Below are 16,653 nucleotides of genomic sequence, written 5' to 3'. Positions count from 1 at the left end.
GATAGCAGGTATAGTAGGGAGAGATGGTGCCTATAGTAGCAGTAGGGGGGATAATAGCCTCTGGGAAGGGACTGGGGCTGTGGGATAGCAGGTATAGTAGGGAGATATGGTGCCTATAGTAGCAGTGGGGGGATAATAGCCTCTGGGAAGGGACTGGGGCTGTGGGATAGCAGGTATTGTAGGGAGAGATGGTGCCTATAGTAGCAGTGGGGGGATAATAGCCTCTGGGAAGGGACGGGGGCTGTGGGATAGCAGGTATAGTAGAGAGAGATGGTGCCTATAGTAGCAGTGGGGGATAATAGCCTCTGGGAAGGGACTGGGGCTGTGGGATAGCAGGTATAGTAGGGAGAGATGGTGCCTATAGTAGCAGTGGGGGGATAATAGCCTCTGGGAAGGGACTGGGGCTGTGGGATAGCAGGTATAGTAGGGAGAGATGGTGCCTATAGTAGCAGTGTGGATAATAGCCTCTGGGAAGGGACTAGGGCTGTGGGATAGCAGGTATAGTAGGGAGAGATGGTGCCTATAGTAGCAGTGGGGGGGGATAATAGCCTCTGGGAAGGGACTGGGGCTGTGGGATAGCAGGTATAGTAGGGAGAGATGGTGCCTATAGTAGCAGTGGGGGGATAATAGCCTCTGGGAAGGGACTGGGGCTGTGGGATAGCAGGTATAGTAGGGAGAGATGGTGCCTATAGTAGCAGTGGGGGGATAATAGCCTCTGGGAAGGGACTGGGGCTGTGGGATAGCAGGTATAGTAGGGAGAGATGGTGCCTATAGTAGCAGTGGGGGGGATAATAGCCTCTGGGAAGGGACTGGGGCTGTGGGATAGCAGGTATAGTAGGGAGAGATGGTGCCTATAGTAGCAGTGGGGGGATAATAGCCTCTGGGAAGGGACTGGGGCTGTGGGATAGCAGGTATAGTAGGGAGAGATGGTGCCTATAGTAGCAGTGGGGGGATAATAGCCTCTGGGAAGGGACTGGGGCTGTGGGATAGCAGGTATAGTAGGGAGAGATGGTGCCTATAGTAGCAGTGGGGGGATAATAGCCTCTGGGAAGGGACTGGGGCTGTGGGATAGCAGGTATAGTAGGGAGAGATGGTGCCTATAGTAGCAGTGGTGGATAATAGCCTCTGGGAAGGGACTGGGGCTGTGGGATAGCAGGTATAGTAGGGAGAGATAGTGCCTATAGTAGCATTGGGGGGATAATAGCCTCTGGGAAGGGACGGGGGCTGTGGGATAGCAGGTATAGTAGAGAGAGATGGTGCCTATAGTAGCAGTGGGGGATAATAGCCTCTGGGAAGGGACTGGGGCTGTGGGATAGCAGGTATAGTAGGGAGAGATGGTGCCTATAGTAGCAGTGGGGGGATAATAGCCTCTGGGAAGGGACTGGGGCTGTGGGATAGCAGGTATAGTAGGGAGAGATGGTGCCTATAGTAGCAGTGTGGATAATAGCCTCTGGGAAGGGACTAGGGCTGTGGGATAGCAGGTATAGTAGGGAGAGATGGTGCCTATAGTAGCAGTGGGGGGGGATAATAGCCTCTGGGAAGGGACTGGGGCTGTGGGATAGCAGGTATAGTAGGGAGAGATGGTGCCTATAGTAGCAGTGGGGGGATAATAGCCTCTGGGAAGGGACGGGGGCTGTGGGATAGCAGGTATAGTAGGGAGAGATGGTGCCTATAGTAGCAGTGGGGGGATAATAGCCTCTGGGAAGGGACTGGGGCTGTGGGATAGCAGGTATAGTAGGGAGAGATGGTGCCTATAGTAGCAGTGGGGGGGGGATAATAGCCTCTGGGAAGGGACTGGGGCTGTGGGATAGCAGGTATAGTAGGGAGAGATGGTGCCTATAGTAGCAGTGGGGGGATAATAGCCTCTGGGAAGGGACTGGGGCTGTGGGATAGCAGGTATAGTAGGGAGAGATGGTGCCTATAGTAGCAGTGGGGGGATAATAGCCTCTGGGAAGGGACTGGGGCTGTGGGATAGCAGGTATAGTAGGGAGAGATGGTGTCTATATTAGCAGTGGGGGGATAATAGCCTCTGGGAAGGGACTGGGGCTGTGAGATAGCAGGTATAGTAGGGAGAGATGGTGCCTATAGTAGCAGTGGGATAATAGCCTCTGGGAAGGGACTGGGGCTGTGGGATAGCAGGTATAGTAGGGAGAGATGGTGCCTATAGTAGCAGTGGGGGGATAATAGCCTCTGGGAAGGGACTGTGGCTGTGAGATAGCAGGTATAGTAGGGAGAGATGGTGCCTATAGTAGCAGTGGGATAATAGCCTCTGGGAAGGGACTGGGGCTGTGGGATAGCAGGTATAGTAGGGAGAGATGGTGCCTATAGTAGCAGTGGGGGGATAATAGCCTCTGGGAAGGGACTGGGGCTGTGGGATAGCAGGTATAGTAGGGAGAGATGGTGCCTATAGTAGCAGTGGGGGGATAATAGCCTCTGGGAAGGGACTGGGGCTGTGGGATAGCAGGTATAGTAGGGAGAGATGATGATTATGGTAGAAGTGGGTGCAACTATTTACACTCAATAACATCTGATTTCTTCACAGCAATGGATAACGGACAACCCGCCTATAACTGTGAAACCGCCTGAAAAATATTGTGTCAGACTTACCAGCGTGTCAGTCCCCTTAAAGTCTTCAATAACTTTTGACACAAACGTTAACATCTCTTGGAACTGATCTGGGTAAATGCTCCCCGATCCATCTATGAGGAACACAATGTCCAGGCTGCGCACAGGGCACTCTATAGGCAATAATGTAAGCGTCAGTATGGAGACAAGGGGGAAGCCTTTCATAGGGAACTCTGAGCATCACTCATGTATTATAAGGGATAATGTACCCCCTACTGTAAATGATAAGGATATTAGCAGTCACTGAGGGGTTCTGTGCCCATATAAAGGCACAAGGCTGCAGGCTGAGTTATACAGGGAACTCTGAGTATCACTCATGTATTATAAGGGATAATGTACCCCCTACTGTAAATGATAAGGATATTAGCAGTCACTGAGGGGTTCTGTGTCCATATAAAGGCACAAGGCTGCAGGCTGAGTTATACAGGGAACTCTGAGTATCACTCATGTATTATAAGGGATAATGTACCCCCTACTGTAAATGATAAGGATATTAGCAGTCACTGAGGGGTTCTGTGCCCATATAAAGGCACAAGGCTGCAGTCTGAGTTATACAGGGAACTCTGAGTATCACTCATGTATTATAAGGGATAATGTACCCCCTACTGTAAATGATAAGGATATTAGAAGTCACTGAGGGGTTCTGTGCCCATATAAAGGCACAAGGCTGCAGGCTGAGTTATACAGGTAACTCTGAGTATCACTCATGTATTATAAGGGATAATGTACCCCCTACTGTAAATGATAAGGATATTAGCAGTCACTGAGGGGTTCTGTGCCCATATAAAGGCACAAGGCTGCAGTCTGAGTTATACAGGGAACTCTGAGTATCACTCATGTATTATAAGGGATAATGTACCCCCTACTGTAAATGGTGCATTATATATGAATATAAAGAGGCAGGACAGTACCTGGCAGGGAGGGGGGGAGAGTTTGCTGGTGCCTCAGGCTACTGTCCAGCTGATAACACCGGCCCATTACATAGATGCTCTCCCCACAGGTTCTCTGCAGGGTTGGGCCACATGCCTGGAATAGACGACATTGGTTGTTACAGTGGGGATATCTGCATAAAGGTGTGTTACAGAGTTGGCAGAACTGAGCCTTGTGTATCAGATTTATGGCTAATACACCAGGCTCAGAAGATCACTATTATGAAAGCCATTCTTGAAAATCAACAATTGTTTTATATTCAACCAAACGTTACTCAGCTGTTGCTGGACTACAAATCCCAGAATAATGTAACATATAATGAAGGGTGAGGCATGCTGGGAGCTGTAGTCCAGCAACATCAGGGCTGTATTCTTAAAGCAATATTGCACAATAAAACTTTCCCAGCTCTCTAGGGCCCGCATTGGCAGCATTGAAATGCAAAAGAATCCTCCAATGAGAATCCCAGCTGATCTGTATAAATCTGGCTCCCTGTTCTCTGTTCCTGCAATTGGAGTTGGGAGCATTAAGCACAGTTTCCCAGCACTGAACAAGTCTGTCCCTTTATCCCCATGTCTGATTCCTGTGCCATATAATGATGGGAAAATGACATAATTATCTCTATATGTAAGATAACAGCAGACACAGTGCTGGGGATCGTCATTGGTGGATTCTTTCGCATTTGTAATGAAGTTTAAATCAGTAGAATTCTCATTGGTGAATTTTTTTGCATCTATAATTATGTTTTTCAGCAATTTCTATAGCAAAACTAGGGGGCGCAGTGGGACAGCGTTATGGTTGGGTTTATATCCCCTTTAATGTAACAAATTTATTGGCCAAGTCAGTTGTTTTCAAATCAGTTCCACTGACTCCAATGTACACATTTAATAACAATAATATGCACACACGAGAGCCCATTGGAACCCTGATTGGCCGGTTAATGACTATCAAGATGCCAGCTGTAACATACCAGTAACTGGGACGGGTTGCCCTTCTGAACCGCCATAGTAAGTCCAAGTGAAATGTTAATATCCTCAGGGGAGCCTAAGGAAGGACAGAAATTGTGAGTCATTTGCATGTCTCCGCCTATAATGTTATTAGTGAACGACAAAGACTTTCATTTTTGCTTTTAAGTGCTATGTATGTAGCATCAGACACGTGAATACTTTTGGGTTTAAGACGGCTCTTGGTGCTAGTCTTGCATTTGAGAAGGGCTCTTGGGCTCCTTCTAGCCCTCTCTCCCTAACCATTATGGTTCTTGAGTAAAATCTAGGCAGCTGTACCCCTCTTGCTCACAGCTTCTCATATTCCAGCAAAGCCATGTGTCCCCATCCACCACTCCCACTAGTCCGAATGCATGTTATGGATTTCAGAACAAAAACCCAGCTATATTATGAACCATTAATACCATTAATAGGAACTCGTTGACATCTTGATGTTGAAGGATCACAGCTATATAAAGTTCCGGTTTTATTCACGCCATCTTGTTGAAGGGGAGCACTCACAATCACCCTGCAGTGAGACAGAGAGTGTTATGGGACAACAGCACAGTAGCACCTATAGGCTTGGATTTAGACACAAGTAAACTGATTCTTTAAGCACAAGGAATTGAGGGTAATATATGTAAAAGTTCTAGTAGAATGAAGTCTAAAACCAACTTGACTATTCTGAGTTTTCTTAAAAACCTTTCACCATTCATCCAAGTGGCTGAAGCCACTTTTGTTTCTTGAAAACGTTTCACCACTCATCCAAGTGGCTGAAGCCACTTTCTTTTTTTGAAAACGTTTCACCACTTATCCAAGTGGCTGAAGCCACTTTTGTTTCTTGAAAATGTTTCACCACTCATCCAAGTGGCTGAAGCCACTTTCTTTTTTTGAAAACGTTTCACCACTTATCCAAGTGGCTGAAGCCACTTTTGTTTCTTGAAAATGTTTCACCACTCATCCAAGTGGCTGAAGCCACTTTCTTTTTTTGAAAACGTTTCACCACTTATCCAAGTGGCTGAAGCCACTTTCGTTTCTTGAAAACGTTTCACCACTCATCCAAGTGGCTGAAGCCACTTTCATTTTTTGAAAACATTTCACCACTTATCCAAGTGGCTGAAGCCACTTTCGTTTCTTGAAAACTTTTCACCACTCATCCAAGTGGCTGAAGCCACTTTCATTTTTTGAAAACGTTTCACCACTCATCCAAGTGGCTGAAGCCACTTTCATTTTTTGAAAACGTTTTACCACTTATCCAAGTGGCTGAAGCCACTTTCTTTTTTTGAAAACATTTCACCTCTTATCCAAGTGGCTGAAGCCACTTTTGTTTCTTGAAAATGTTTCACCACTGATCCAAGTGGCTGAAGCCACTTTTGTTTCTTGAAAATGTTTTACCACTCATCCAAGTGGCTGAAGCCACTTTTGTTTCTTGAAAACGTTTCACCATTCATCCAAGTAGCTGAAGCCACTTTGATTTTTTGGAAAATGTTTCACCACTGATCCAAGTGGCTGAAGCCACTTGGATCAGTGGTGAAAAGTTTTCAAGAAAACTCAGAAAAGTCCAGTTGTTTTAGTCTTAATGCTACTAGATACTGTATATCATGACCTGGATGAATGAGAATTTTCATAGAACATGTAAAAGTTGGGCCCATTGGACAGGAATAAATCATGTAGGATAGCCAGGCACCTACAGAATAGGGCAATGTTGAGCCTGGTGTGTCTGTATACAGGATAGTGCCAGATAAAATAGTTTAAAAAATGCAGTAGGACATTATTATAGAAAGAAGGGATGCACTGAATCCAGGATTAGATTGGGTATTCGGCCAAGATTCAGCCTTTTTGTGACTTTTTGCAACATAAACACGGAAACTGAAGACTTTTTGGTTGTCTTTAGACCTTCCTCATCATAAGGATTCGGCCAAGCATTCAGGGTTCTTCTGGATCCTAAAATACTAGATTTGATGCATCCCTAATAGAAAGTAGACCTTATGAGGCCACAGCATGATGATGCTGTACCACAAAACTTCACTTTCACCTCTGATTTAATTGCACAACTTGGTATCCAAAGCTGCGGTCTGGATTCTGGAAGGTAATTGGTCGATCAGTGTCCACGAAGAAACCATCAGCAGAAGGCAGAACTGCAATGAGAGAGATGTTACAAGATGCTTGTTTCACCATCAGGTCCTAACAATAAAATGGCTGCCCACACACAAGCCTGGCGTCTGGATATCCAATGGTCAACTGATCCACTATTAGTTATACTGTTACCGGGACTAGTAAGCAGGTGCGTAGGTCTGCCTAATACCTGAATGATAAATTACTTTGTCATCAACTTAGGCTACACTATCTAGTATAAGTAAATCTAGAGCAACCGGACTTGCTGAGTAATCATTGAAGTTGTTTGACTACTCATCTGAGCAGCTTCTTCAGGATGAGTAGTGAAATGTCTTCAGTGATTACCCGGCAAGACCAGTTGCTCTAGATTTACTTTTATTAGATATAACATGACCTGGATGAATGGAAATCTTCATAGTCACTTAGGCTACACTAGGCATCAACCTGTCTAAATTCAGAGCAGAGCCTCGCAGTTGGTGGCTACCATGTCGCTTGGAACATGCTATGCTATTACCGGGACTAGTAAGAAGTAGCATAGGTCTGCCTGGTACCTGAATTATAAATTACTTTGTCATCAACTTAGGCTACACTATCTAGTATTAAGTAAATCTAGAGCAGCTGGTCTTGCCGGGTAATCACTGAAGACATTTCATGATCATCTGAGAAGCTTCTCCAGGATGAGTAGTGAAATGTCTTCAGTGATTACCCGGCAAGACCAGCTGCTCTAGATTTACTTAATACTAGATAGTGTAGCCTAAGTTGATGACAAAGTAATTTATCATTCAGGTACTAGGCAGACCTATGCTACTGCTTACTAGTCCATTTAATAGCATGTTCCAAGGTAGGAAACTAAGCGACATGGTAGCCACCAACTACATGGCTCTGCTCTGAATTTAGACAGGTTGATGCCTAGTGTAGCCAAAGTAACTATGAACATTTCCATTCATCCAGGTCATGTTATATCTAATAAAAGTAAATCTAGAGCAACTGGTCTTGCCGGGTAATCACTGAAGACATTTCACTACTCATCCTGAAGAAGCTGCTCAGATGAGTAGTCAAACGTCTTAAATGATTACTCAGCAAGTTCAGCTGCTCTAGATTTACTTAATACTAGATATACTGTGACCTGGATGAATGGAAATCTTCATAGTCACTTAGGCTACACTAGGCATCAACCTGTCTAAATTCAGAGCAGAGCCATGCAGTTGGTGGCTACCATGTCGCTTAGTTTCCTACCTTGGAACATGCTATGCTATTACCAGGACTAGTAAGAAGTAGCATAGGTCTGCCTGGTACCTGAATGATAAATTACTTTGTCATCAACTTAGGCTACACTATCTAGTATAAGTAAATCTAGAGCAACCGGACTTGCTGAGTAATCATTGAAGACATTTCATAATCATCAGAGCAGCTTCTTCAGGATGAGTAGTGAAATGTCCTCAATGATTACTCAGCAAGTCCAGGTGCTCTAGATTTACTTATACTAGATATACCATGACCTGGATGAATGGAAATGTTCATAGTCACTTTGGCTACACTAGACATCAACCTGTCTAAATTCAGAGCAGAGCTGGTGGTTACAAACCTTGGTGGTTTCCTACCTTGGAACATGCCATGCTATTACTGGGACTAGTAAGCAGTAGCATAGGTCTGCCTAGTATCTTAATGATAGATTACTTTGTCATCAACTTAGGCTACACTATCTAGTATAAGTAAATCTGTCTAAAGTCAGAGCAGAGCAATGCACTTGGTGGCTACCATACCATTTAGTTTCCCACCTTGGAACATGCTGATTGGTGCCAAGGTACATGCTCCCCGGAAGCCAATCCATGGTCCTGATTCAAACTCATAACTATAAAAGGTCCTTTTCTCGCCACAGTTCCAGCTAGCAAATGTGACAGAAGGTCAGTGTAAAAGTGTAAGGGCACATATACCTCAAACACTGCCTATTTCTAAAGCATTATGACTTAGAAGCACATTGGATCGTGTCACATGACCCTATTTATATATAACTTCAACTTCCTCTTGAATTAAAATACCGCTGAAATGACCCCTTGCTAAACTCATTGTTTCCACTGGGAGGATGAGAAACATCAGAGCATTGCATTGTGAATCAGAGCATTGCCATTGTTGTGTGGTGTCTGGCCATGCACAGTCCGGTAACGGGTGTTGATTTTGTTGCTTAAAGGGCACCTATCAGTGGAAAATTATTTACCCCAATGGAAGTGGGGTTAATAGAGCCCTCTAGTTGGGGGAAACAATTCCATTTTGTGCAAAAAATGCTCCTAATGGTCACTATGCAACTAGCAATAGGAGCTCCCAGTGGTGGCGGCCATGTTGTTTCACTAACATGCAAATTATACTTAGAGCGTGATATTCTGAGACAGTTTGTAATTGGTCTATTGTTTTTTTGCTGTTTTTGAGTTATTTAGCTTTTTTGTTCAGCAGCTCTCCAGTTTGGAATTTCAGCAGCTATCTGGTTGCTAGGGTCCAATTTAACCTAGCAACCTGGCAGTGGTTTGAAAGAGAGACAGGGATATGAATAGAGGAGGGCCTAAACAGAAAGATAAGTAATAGAAAGTAACAATAACAATGAAACGGTAGCCGCGCAGAGCAATAGTTTTTTGGTTGCCGGGGTCAGTGACCCCCATTTGAAAGCTGATAAAAAAATAAAAAATTATAAAAATAAACAAAATGAGGGCCAATTGAAAAGTTGCTATGAATAGGGCATTCTATAACATACTAAAAATTAACCTGAAGGTGAAGCAGCCCTTTAAAGTTACCAGAGGCGGCTTTTTGCCACTCACTGCCACCTGAGGCAAGGTTCACATGTGAGAGGGCCCCCGCCATCCAAGGCCAATTAATTCTCCTATGAATATCCCAGCTGATCAGCTGATAGGTTGTTTACACATGGAAAACTATTCACCAATGAGAATTCTACTGACCAAAATCATTGGAGGATTCTTTTGCATTTCAATGCTGCCAATGTGGGCCCTAGAGAGCTGGGAAAGTTATTGTGCACTATTGCTTTAAGAATACAACCCTGATGTTGCTGGACTACAGCTCCCAGCATGCCTCTCCCTTCATTTTTTTCTGTGATTTGAACTACAATGTAGTAGAACCTCTGAGATATTACGGTGGACAGCAGTAGTGATAAGTTGGAGGAAGGCAATAGTTGAGATTATGTGATTTCATTATGATTGGATATAGTATAGTAAGTACTAAATTCCATTGGGGAGAGAGTCGCTGTAGCAGTTTTTAACAACTAAATGAGGAAACAAGTCTGATTATATTTTTTACCCTATCAAAATATCTGTCAGGTAGTCCGTAGTTCTGGCCCCATACACTGGGCAATAAGTTTACAATAATATCTGCTTTTGTACGGTGCTTTATAAGAAACCAGTACCACAGGTTCGGGAAATCAGTACATTTGCAATGCCATTTTTTTTGGAAAAGGCACCTGTCATGGGTGCCCACTATCTCCTCTAGTAGAAATGATAAGGACGACACTTACAATTGTAGGGCTGCATTATAAACCAGTGAACAAACATATTTCCCACTGTGCTGACAACATTCATCTTTTCCTGAATGATCTTGTTAATCATGTAAAGGAGTCATGACTCAGTTCTCATAGCATATCCAGTGACTGTTCTTCCCCCCCCCGCAGGTCAATCCCTAACCCCTGCTAGTGGCAGCGATACATTATACAAGATGACTTTGTGCTGAACATGAAGTATTAGTACAGGTATGGGATCCCTTATACAGAAACCCATTATCCAGAAAGCTCCAAATTACAGAAAGCCCGTCTCCCATAGACTCCATTTTAATCAAATAATTCAGAATTTTAAAACTGATTTCATTTTTCTCTGTAGTAATGAAACAGTACCTGTACTTGATCCCAACTAAGATATAATTACCCCTTATTGGGGGCAGAACAGCCCTATTGGGTTTATTTAATGGTTAAATGATTCCCTTTTCTCTGTAATAATAAAACAGTACCTGTACTTGATCCCAACTAAGATATAATTACCCCTTATTGGGGCAGAACAGCCCTATTGGGTTTATTTAATGGTTAAATGATTCTCCTTTTCTCTGTAATAATAAAACAGTACCTGTACTTGATCCCAACTAAGATATAATTACCCCTTATTGGGGCAGAACAGCCCTATTGGGTTTATTTAATGGTTAAATGATTCCCTTTTCTCTGTAATAATAAAACAGTACCTGTACTTGATCCCAACTAAGATATAATTACCCCTTATTGGGGGCAGAACAGCCCTATTGGGTTTATTTCATGGTTAAATGATTCCCTTTTCTCTGTAATAATAAAACAGTACCTGTACTTGATCCCAACTAAGATATAATTACCCCTTATTGGGGGCAGAACAGCCCTATTGGGTTTATTTCATGGTTAAATGATTCCCTTTTCTCTGGAATAATAAAACAGTACCTGTACTTGATCCCAACTAAGATATAATTACCCCTTATTGGGGGCAGAACAATCCTATTGGGTTTAATAAACGATTTATTGATTTTTTAGTAGACTTAAGGTATGGAGATCCAAATTACGGTCCCGAGCATTCTGGATAATGGTTCCTATACCTGTATGATAAGCCGTTTTTTTCTCTGCCCCCATTCCTGGTACAGATATAACCCATAGCCTCCCAATAATCAATATAATGCACAAAGCAGCCCATGAGTTGCAGCACTGATGCTCAATTAGAGACTGATCGGAATACTGTTGAAGGAAAACGCCCACCTCTTTACTTGTCCATGGGTTCTTCAACTTGTAGTTGGACAACAGCTGAAGTGCCACCAGTTGTCCAGCCTTGAGTTACCCCATCTCTACAAGTTCTCCATGTTCTCAAACACAAACCCTCATTTACCAGCATTGGATAATTCCGCCTCCCTGCTGTAGCTTATATCAGCAAATTAGCAATAATTATTGATCAGTCTGCTGCAGGGAGAATAAATGAGACCGTCCCCACTGTCTCCCCGTGCATGACCAGGTGTCACTTACCTGTGCCGAGGAGCAGCCAATGGAGCAGTGTAGCCATGGTGAGCAGCAGATAGCACCCAGATAGCACCCAGATAGCTGTGGGTATGCAGTAACACATACACATAGAGTGTGATACAGTCAGGATTCTAGGCGCCAGGGTTTAGGATTGCAGGGATGCAAGTTCCTCCATTTAGTATTTATATCAGGTTTAAGAATGTGACACTTCTGCAAAACTCAGCCCCGTATCCCCTTCACGCCCTCCCATGCTACAGGCGGCTGTCACACCACACATATTATTTCCTTTCTATAACAATATAATTGCTAAGTTTAGCTTCAGCCACTCGCTGGCCGGGCTGCAACCATTTATTTTCTATTTTGAGAAGCAGGCTATAACTAAATAACCGTAACATAAGTTTCATAACGTGCTAATGGAAAAAATTCAGGTTTGTTGAAGTTTCTTCCAAAACTTCTGATCTGATGGGTGCTTTATAGTGTGTGCCATACAATGCATGGGCCCCTGTGAAGGCGAACTGGGCCACAGTGTGATTATAAGTAGTGATGGGCGAAATGTTTCGCCAGGCACGTATTCACGGATGAAAAAATTTGCCGCAGAAAAATTTGCCGCATGTCCAAAAATTGTCGCCGGCATCAAAAAAGAATAGTCGCGGGCGTCAAAAGAATAGCCGCGCGACAAAATAATAGCCACAGGCGACAAAATAATAGCCGCGGGTGACAAAAGAATAGCAGCGCAACAAAAGAATAGCTGTGCCACGAAATAATAGCCGCGGACGACAAAATAATAGCCGCGCAACAAAAGAACAGCTGCGCGACAAAAGTAGCCACGCAACAAAAAAAGGTTCACAACTCAAACAGCCTGACTTAAACACACCATTATGTAATAAGCATGTAGGGATATTCAACTTCCTGCAAATTGTAGTCAAACTCTTTTTAAACCCAACCACAAGATTACCTCAGATGCAGGCAGTGATGGGCAGACCTGGGAGGGCAGTCAGGGGTGAGACAGGGCTCTACCAGTGGCGCAATATGGCATGGTCAGGGTGTAACAGAGCATGTTACTAACTAAAAGCACTAGGTTGTTCCCTCTAACGAAGGAGGGTCCAGCCAAGAGTCTCCAGGGCAAAGTCGACAAGATCTGTTCACAGACAAAGACAGATTAATATCAAACACCGTCTTTCATCATCTCTTTATTTCTAAAGAGAAGAGCAATTTAGATAATAGCCAAGTTCTCTCTTTTTGCTAAAGGAGAGACAAGAGCATCAGTTTGGCCTCTGACTGGTTCATCTCTGGGTTCTTCTTGTATATCGTTACTTATAAAAATAAAAAGACAATACTTGTCCATCAAGATTAACCTCTTGTCAACCACTTGTGAAACCCTTCAGGTTGAACCAGAGGAAGACAAAAAACAAACTGAATTTGCCTTAAGCTGGGCATATATGCACCGATGAAACCTCGTTTTGTACGATATTCGGTGCGTGTATGGAGGCTCGACAAGGCGACCGATATCACAAAAAGCTGCGGATACTGGTCGACTCGTCAATCGGCCGGGTTACAAGATTTTGATTGGGTGCCATTGAAGGGCTGAATCGGCAGAAGGAGGTAGAAGTCCTATTGTTTCTACCTCCATATCTGACAATTCAGCCCTGAACCTCTGTGGAGGGTAGGAACGATCTCTTGTGCGAAAAGATAGAAAATCGCTGTGTGTTTGGCCACCTTCAGAGGTGGAGATAAATGATATGAATCCCTGAATAAATTCAGTATGCTTGACTTTGTTAAAGAGAACATCCAGCCCAAGACCAAAAAACCACCTTAAGGCCATGCTTTGTGTCCTCTGGAACATCTACTGGAGGATAGGACATGAGTGAATTGAATGCATGAAGATGTTCTTCAGTGTAAACAATCTTGACCAGCCATTCTCTACAACTGAGACCTTCCATACCCTTGACCCTTCTTTGGACTTCCTCTTCAAATATCTCCTTTGAGTACTGGAGACCAAACCGGCAATGCGTATCTTTGAAGGCACTAGAAGATTTTGCAACTTTGATTATGCGTAGGCTACTGTTTGCATCAATACTGGACCAAAATTTGCACATTGGTTGAAATTGTAAACCATATCGATGCACATCACTGGACAATGTGTGCTGTTCAGTTGTCACATTATGGGAGGCCACTAAGGTGCTTACCAGTTGGAGGCCCATTATTGAGCTGTGGCCTACAAAGTGCTGTTTGGGACCATAGGAATAAACTAGTGTAGAAGTTTAGCATGCAAACTATATACAGGTATGGGATCCCTTATCCGGAAACCCGTTATCCAGAATACTCAGAATTACAGAAAGACTGTCTCCCATAGATTTTTATGAAATAATTCAGAATTTTAAAACTGATTTCCTTTTTCTCTGTAATAATAAAACAGTACCTGTACTCGATCCCAACTAAGATATAATTACCCCTTATTGGGGGTAGAACAGCCCTATTGGGTTTATTTAATGGTTAAATGATTCCTTTTTCTCTGTAATAATAAAACAGTACCTGTACTTGATCCCAACTAAGATATAATTACCCCTTATTGGGGCAGAACAGTCCTATTGGGTTTATTTAATGGTTAAATGATTCCTTTTTCTCTGTAATAATAAAACAGTACCTGTACTTGATCCCAACTAAGATATAATTACCCCTTATTGGGGCAGAACAGTCCTATTGGGTTTATTTCATGGTTAAATGATTCCCTTTTCTCTGTAATAATAAAACAGTACCTGTACTTGATCCCAACTAAGATATAATTACCCCTTATTGGGGCAGAACAGCCCTATTGGGTTTATTTCATGGTTAAATGATTCCCTTTTCTCTGTAATAATAAAACAGTACCTGTACTTGATCCCAACTAAGATATAATTACCCCTTATTGGGGGCAGAACAGCCCTATTGGGTTTATTTAATGGTTAAATGATTCCCTTTTCTCTGTAATAATAAAACAGTACCTGTACTTGATCCCAACTAAGATATAATTACCCCTTATTGGGGCAGAACAGTCCTATTGGGTTTATTTCATGGTTAAATGATTCCCTTTTCTCTGTAATAATAAAACAGTACCTGTACTTGATCCCAACTAAGATATAATTGCCCCTTATTGGGGGCAGAACAGTCCTATTGGGTTTATTTAATGTTTTATTGATTTTTTAGTAGACTTTAGGTATGGAGATCCAAATTACAGAAAGACCCCTTATCCAGAATACCCTTGGATTCTGGATAACGGGTCCCATACCTGTACACTGGAACCGGGCCCTGTTCATAACCATGGAAAGTGCCAGTAGATTGCACAAATACAACAGCTACAGATCTGAGGTTGGAAGTAGGGTTAATCTAGAGAAGAAGCCAAGTAAGAAGGGGAAGTCATAAGGAACTATAGCAACAGACAGGGAAGGGAGACAATGTACGAAACTGAAAAAGTCAAGAAACAGAGCAATAGGAAGTGACTGGGGAAATGTGCAATCTGTTTGCCTGGTCCGTTCAAAATACAGGAGATGATTATCCAAGCTGGAGAGTAGGTTCCTAAGAAGTATACATTATGCTGGCAATTGGTTGCCGGGGTCAGTGACCCCCATTTGAAAGCTTATTAGAGTCTGAAGAGGAAGGCAAACAATTCAAAAATTATAAAAAATAAGAAATGAAGGCCGATTGAAAAGCTGCTAGGAATAGGGCATTCTATAACATACTAAAAATTAACCTGAAGGAGAAGCAGCCATTTAAAGTTACCAGAGGTGGCTTTTTGCCACCCCTGGTAACTGGCAGCTCACTGCCACCTGAGGCAAGGTTTACATGTGAGCAAGCCCCAGCCATCCAAGGCCAATTAATATGCAATTAATTCTCCTGTGAATATCCCAGCTGATCAGCTGATAGGTAGAATTACATGGAAAACAATTCACTGATGAGAATTCTACTCACCAAAAGTTACAGATGCAGGAGAACTGACCAATGAGAATGAGGGACAGACTTGTTCAGTGCTGGGAAACTGTGCTTAATGCTCCCAACTCCAATTGCAGGAACAGAGAACAGGGAGCCAGATTTATACAGATCAGCTGGGATTCTCATTGCTTCTCCCAATGTTTTTCTGGTCATTTTTGGAGTCAATAAAATGGAAACCATACAAGTCTCCCTATGGCTCTGAGGGACCATTTCCCCACCCCCTTTAGGCTCACAGAGTCATTCAGCTTTCCTTCCATCCCCTTGTGATGTTATTCTTGGAGGGTGGAACAGATTCTCTGAAAAGCAGAGAGGTCCCCAAGTCCCAAACTCCTTCACTTCAACAAAGATCATGGGGAGGGAGGAGTTGACTCTGCCAGCCTAAAGTTATGGGTGGGGAAATGGTCCATGTGGGTCAAAGGCAGACTGTCATGGTTTAATCTGAGGAGGGGGGGCATCTTTACAGTTTGGGTCCCCGGCCTGATTGGTGTGAAAAGGAAACCACACACTGCCCCCTGATTAAGTTTTAGACACATTTCTATGTTGACTTTATGTGTTTGTCTCATAGTGAAGATAATTTCTGATTTTTGGTTTACTGACCACACAAAGTCCACACACCTATGTCACACAAGCCTTTATATTTAGCTCTAACGTGTAGTAAATGGCTTATGGTATATTCTGTTTAACAGTTTTTGTTGATAACAAGTTGTCTAATGCCAGGCAGTGTCATTCTGTGGCTACTAAAGCAAATAAAGTGCTGTCTTGTATAAAAAAGGGCATTGACTCAAGGGATGAGAACATAATTTTGCCCCTTTATAGGTCCCTGGTAAGGCCTCACCTTGAGTATGGGGGGCAGTTTTGGGCTCCAGTCCATAAGAAGGATATTAATGAGCTGGAGAGAGTGCAGAGACTGCAACTAAACTGGTAAAGGGGATGGAAGGGTTAAACTATGAGGTTAGACTGTTGAGGTTGGGGTTGTTTTCTCTGGAAAAGAGGCGCTTGCGAGGGGACATGATTACTCTGTAC

The 16,653-nt window shown here is 43.2% G+C and overlaps 1 protein-coding gene across 1 annotated transcript in view; it reads right to left on the bottom strand.

The window, feature by feature from the left end:
* The window catches only part of itgad (integrin subunit alpha D), a 34,618-nt gene extending 22,817 nt beyond the window's left edge, over positions 1-11,801 (bottom strand). The window contains exons 1-6 of the mRNA XM_002940770.4: positions 11,671-11,801; positions 6,571-6,673; positions 4,961-5,064; positions 4,523-4,596; positions 3,537-3,651; positions 2,608-2,738 (exon numbers count right to left, since the gene is read on the bottom strand). Coding sequence (XP_002940816.3) covers positions 2,608-2,738; positions 3,537-3,651; positions 4,523-4,596; positions 4,961-5,064; positions 6,571-6,673; positions 11,671-11,773 — 630 coding nt within the window. The 5' untranslated portion in view covers positions 11,774-11,801. The remainder of the gene's footprint in view (positions 1-2,607; positions 2,739-3,536; positions 3,652-4,522; positions 4,597-4,960; positions 5,065-6,570; positions 6,674-11,670) is intronic.
* Between the last annotated feature and the right edge of the window lie 4,852 nt (positions 11,802-16,653).

The sequence above is a fragment of the Xenopus tropicalis genome, chromosome 9 (assembly GCF_000004195.4).
Source record: "Xenopus tropicalis strain Nigerian chromosome 9, UCB_Xtro_10.0, whole genome shotgun sequence".
NCBI classification, from domain to species: domain Eukaryota; kingdom Metazoa; phylum Chordata; class Amphibia; order Anura; family Pipidae; genus Xenopus; species Xenopus tropicalis.
The sequence above is the reverse complement of the archived record's forward strand: the minus strand, read 5'-3'. Positions and strand labels throughout refer to the sequence as shown.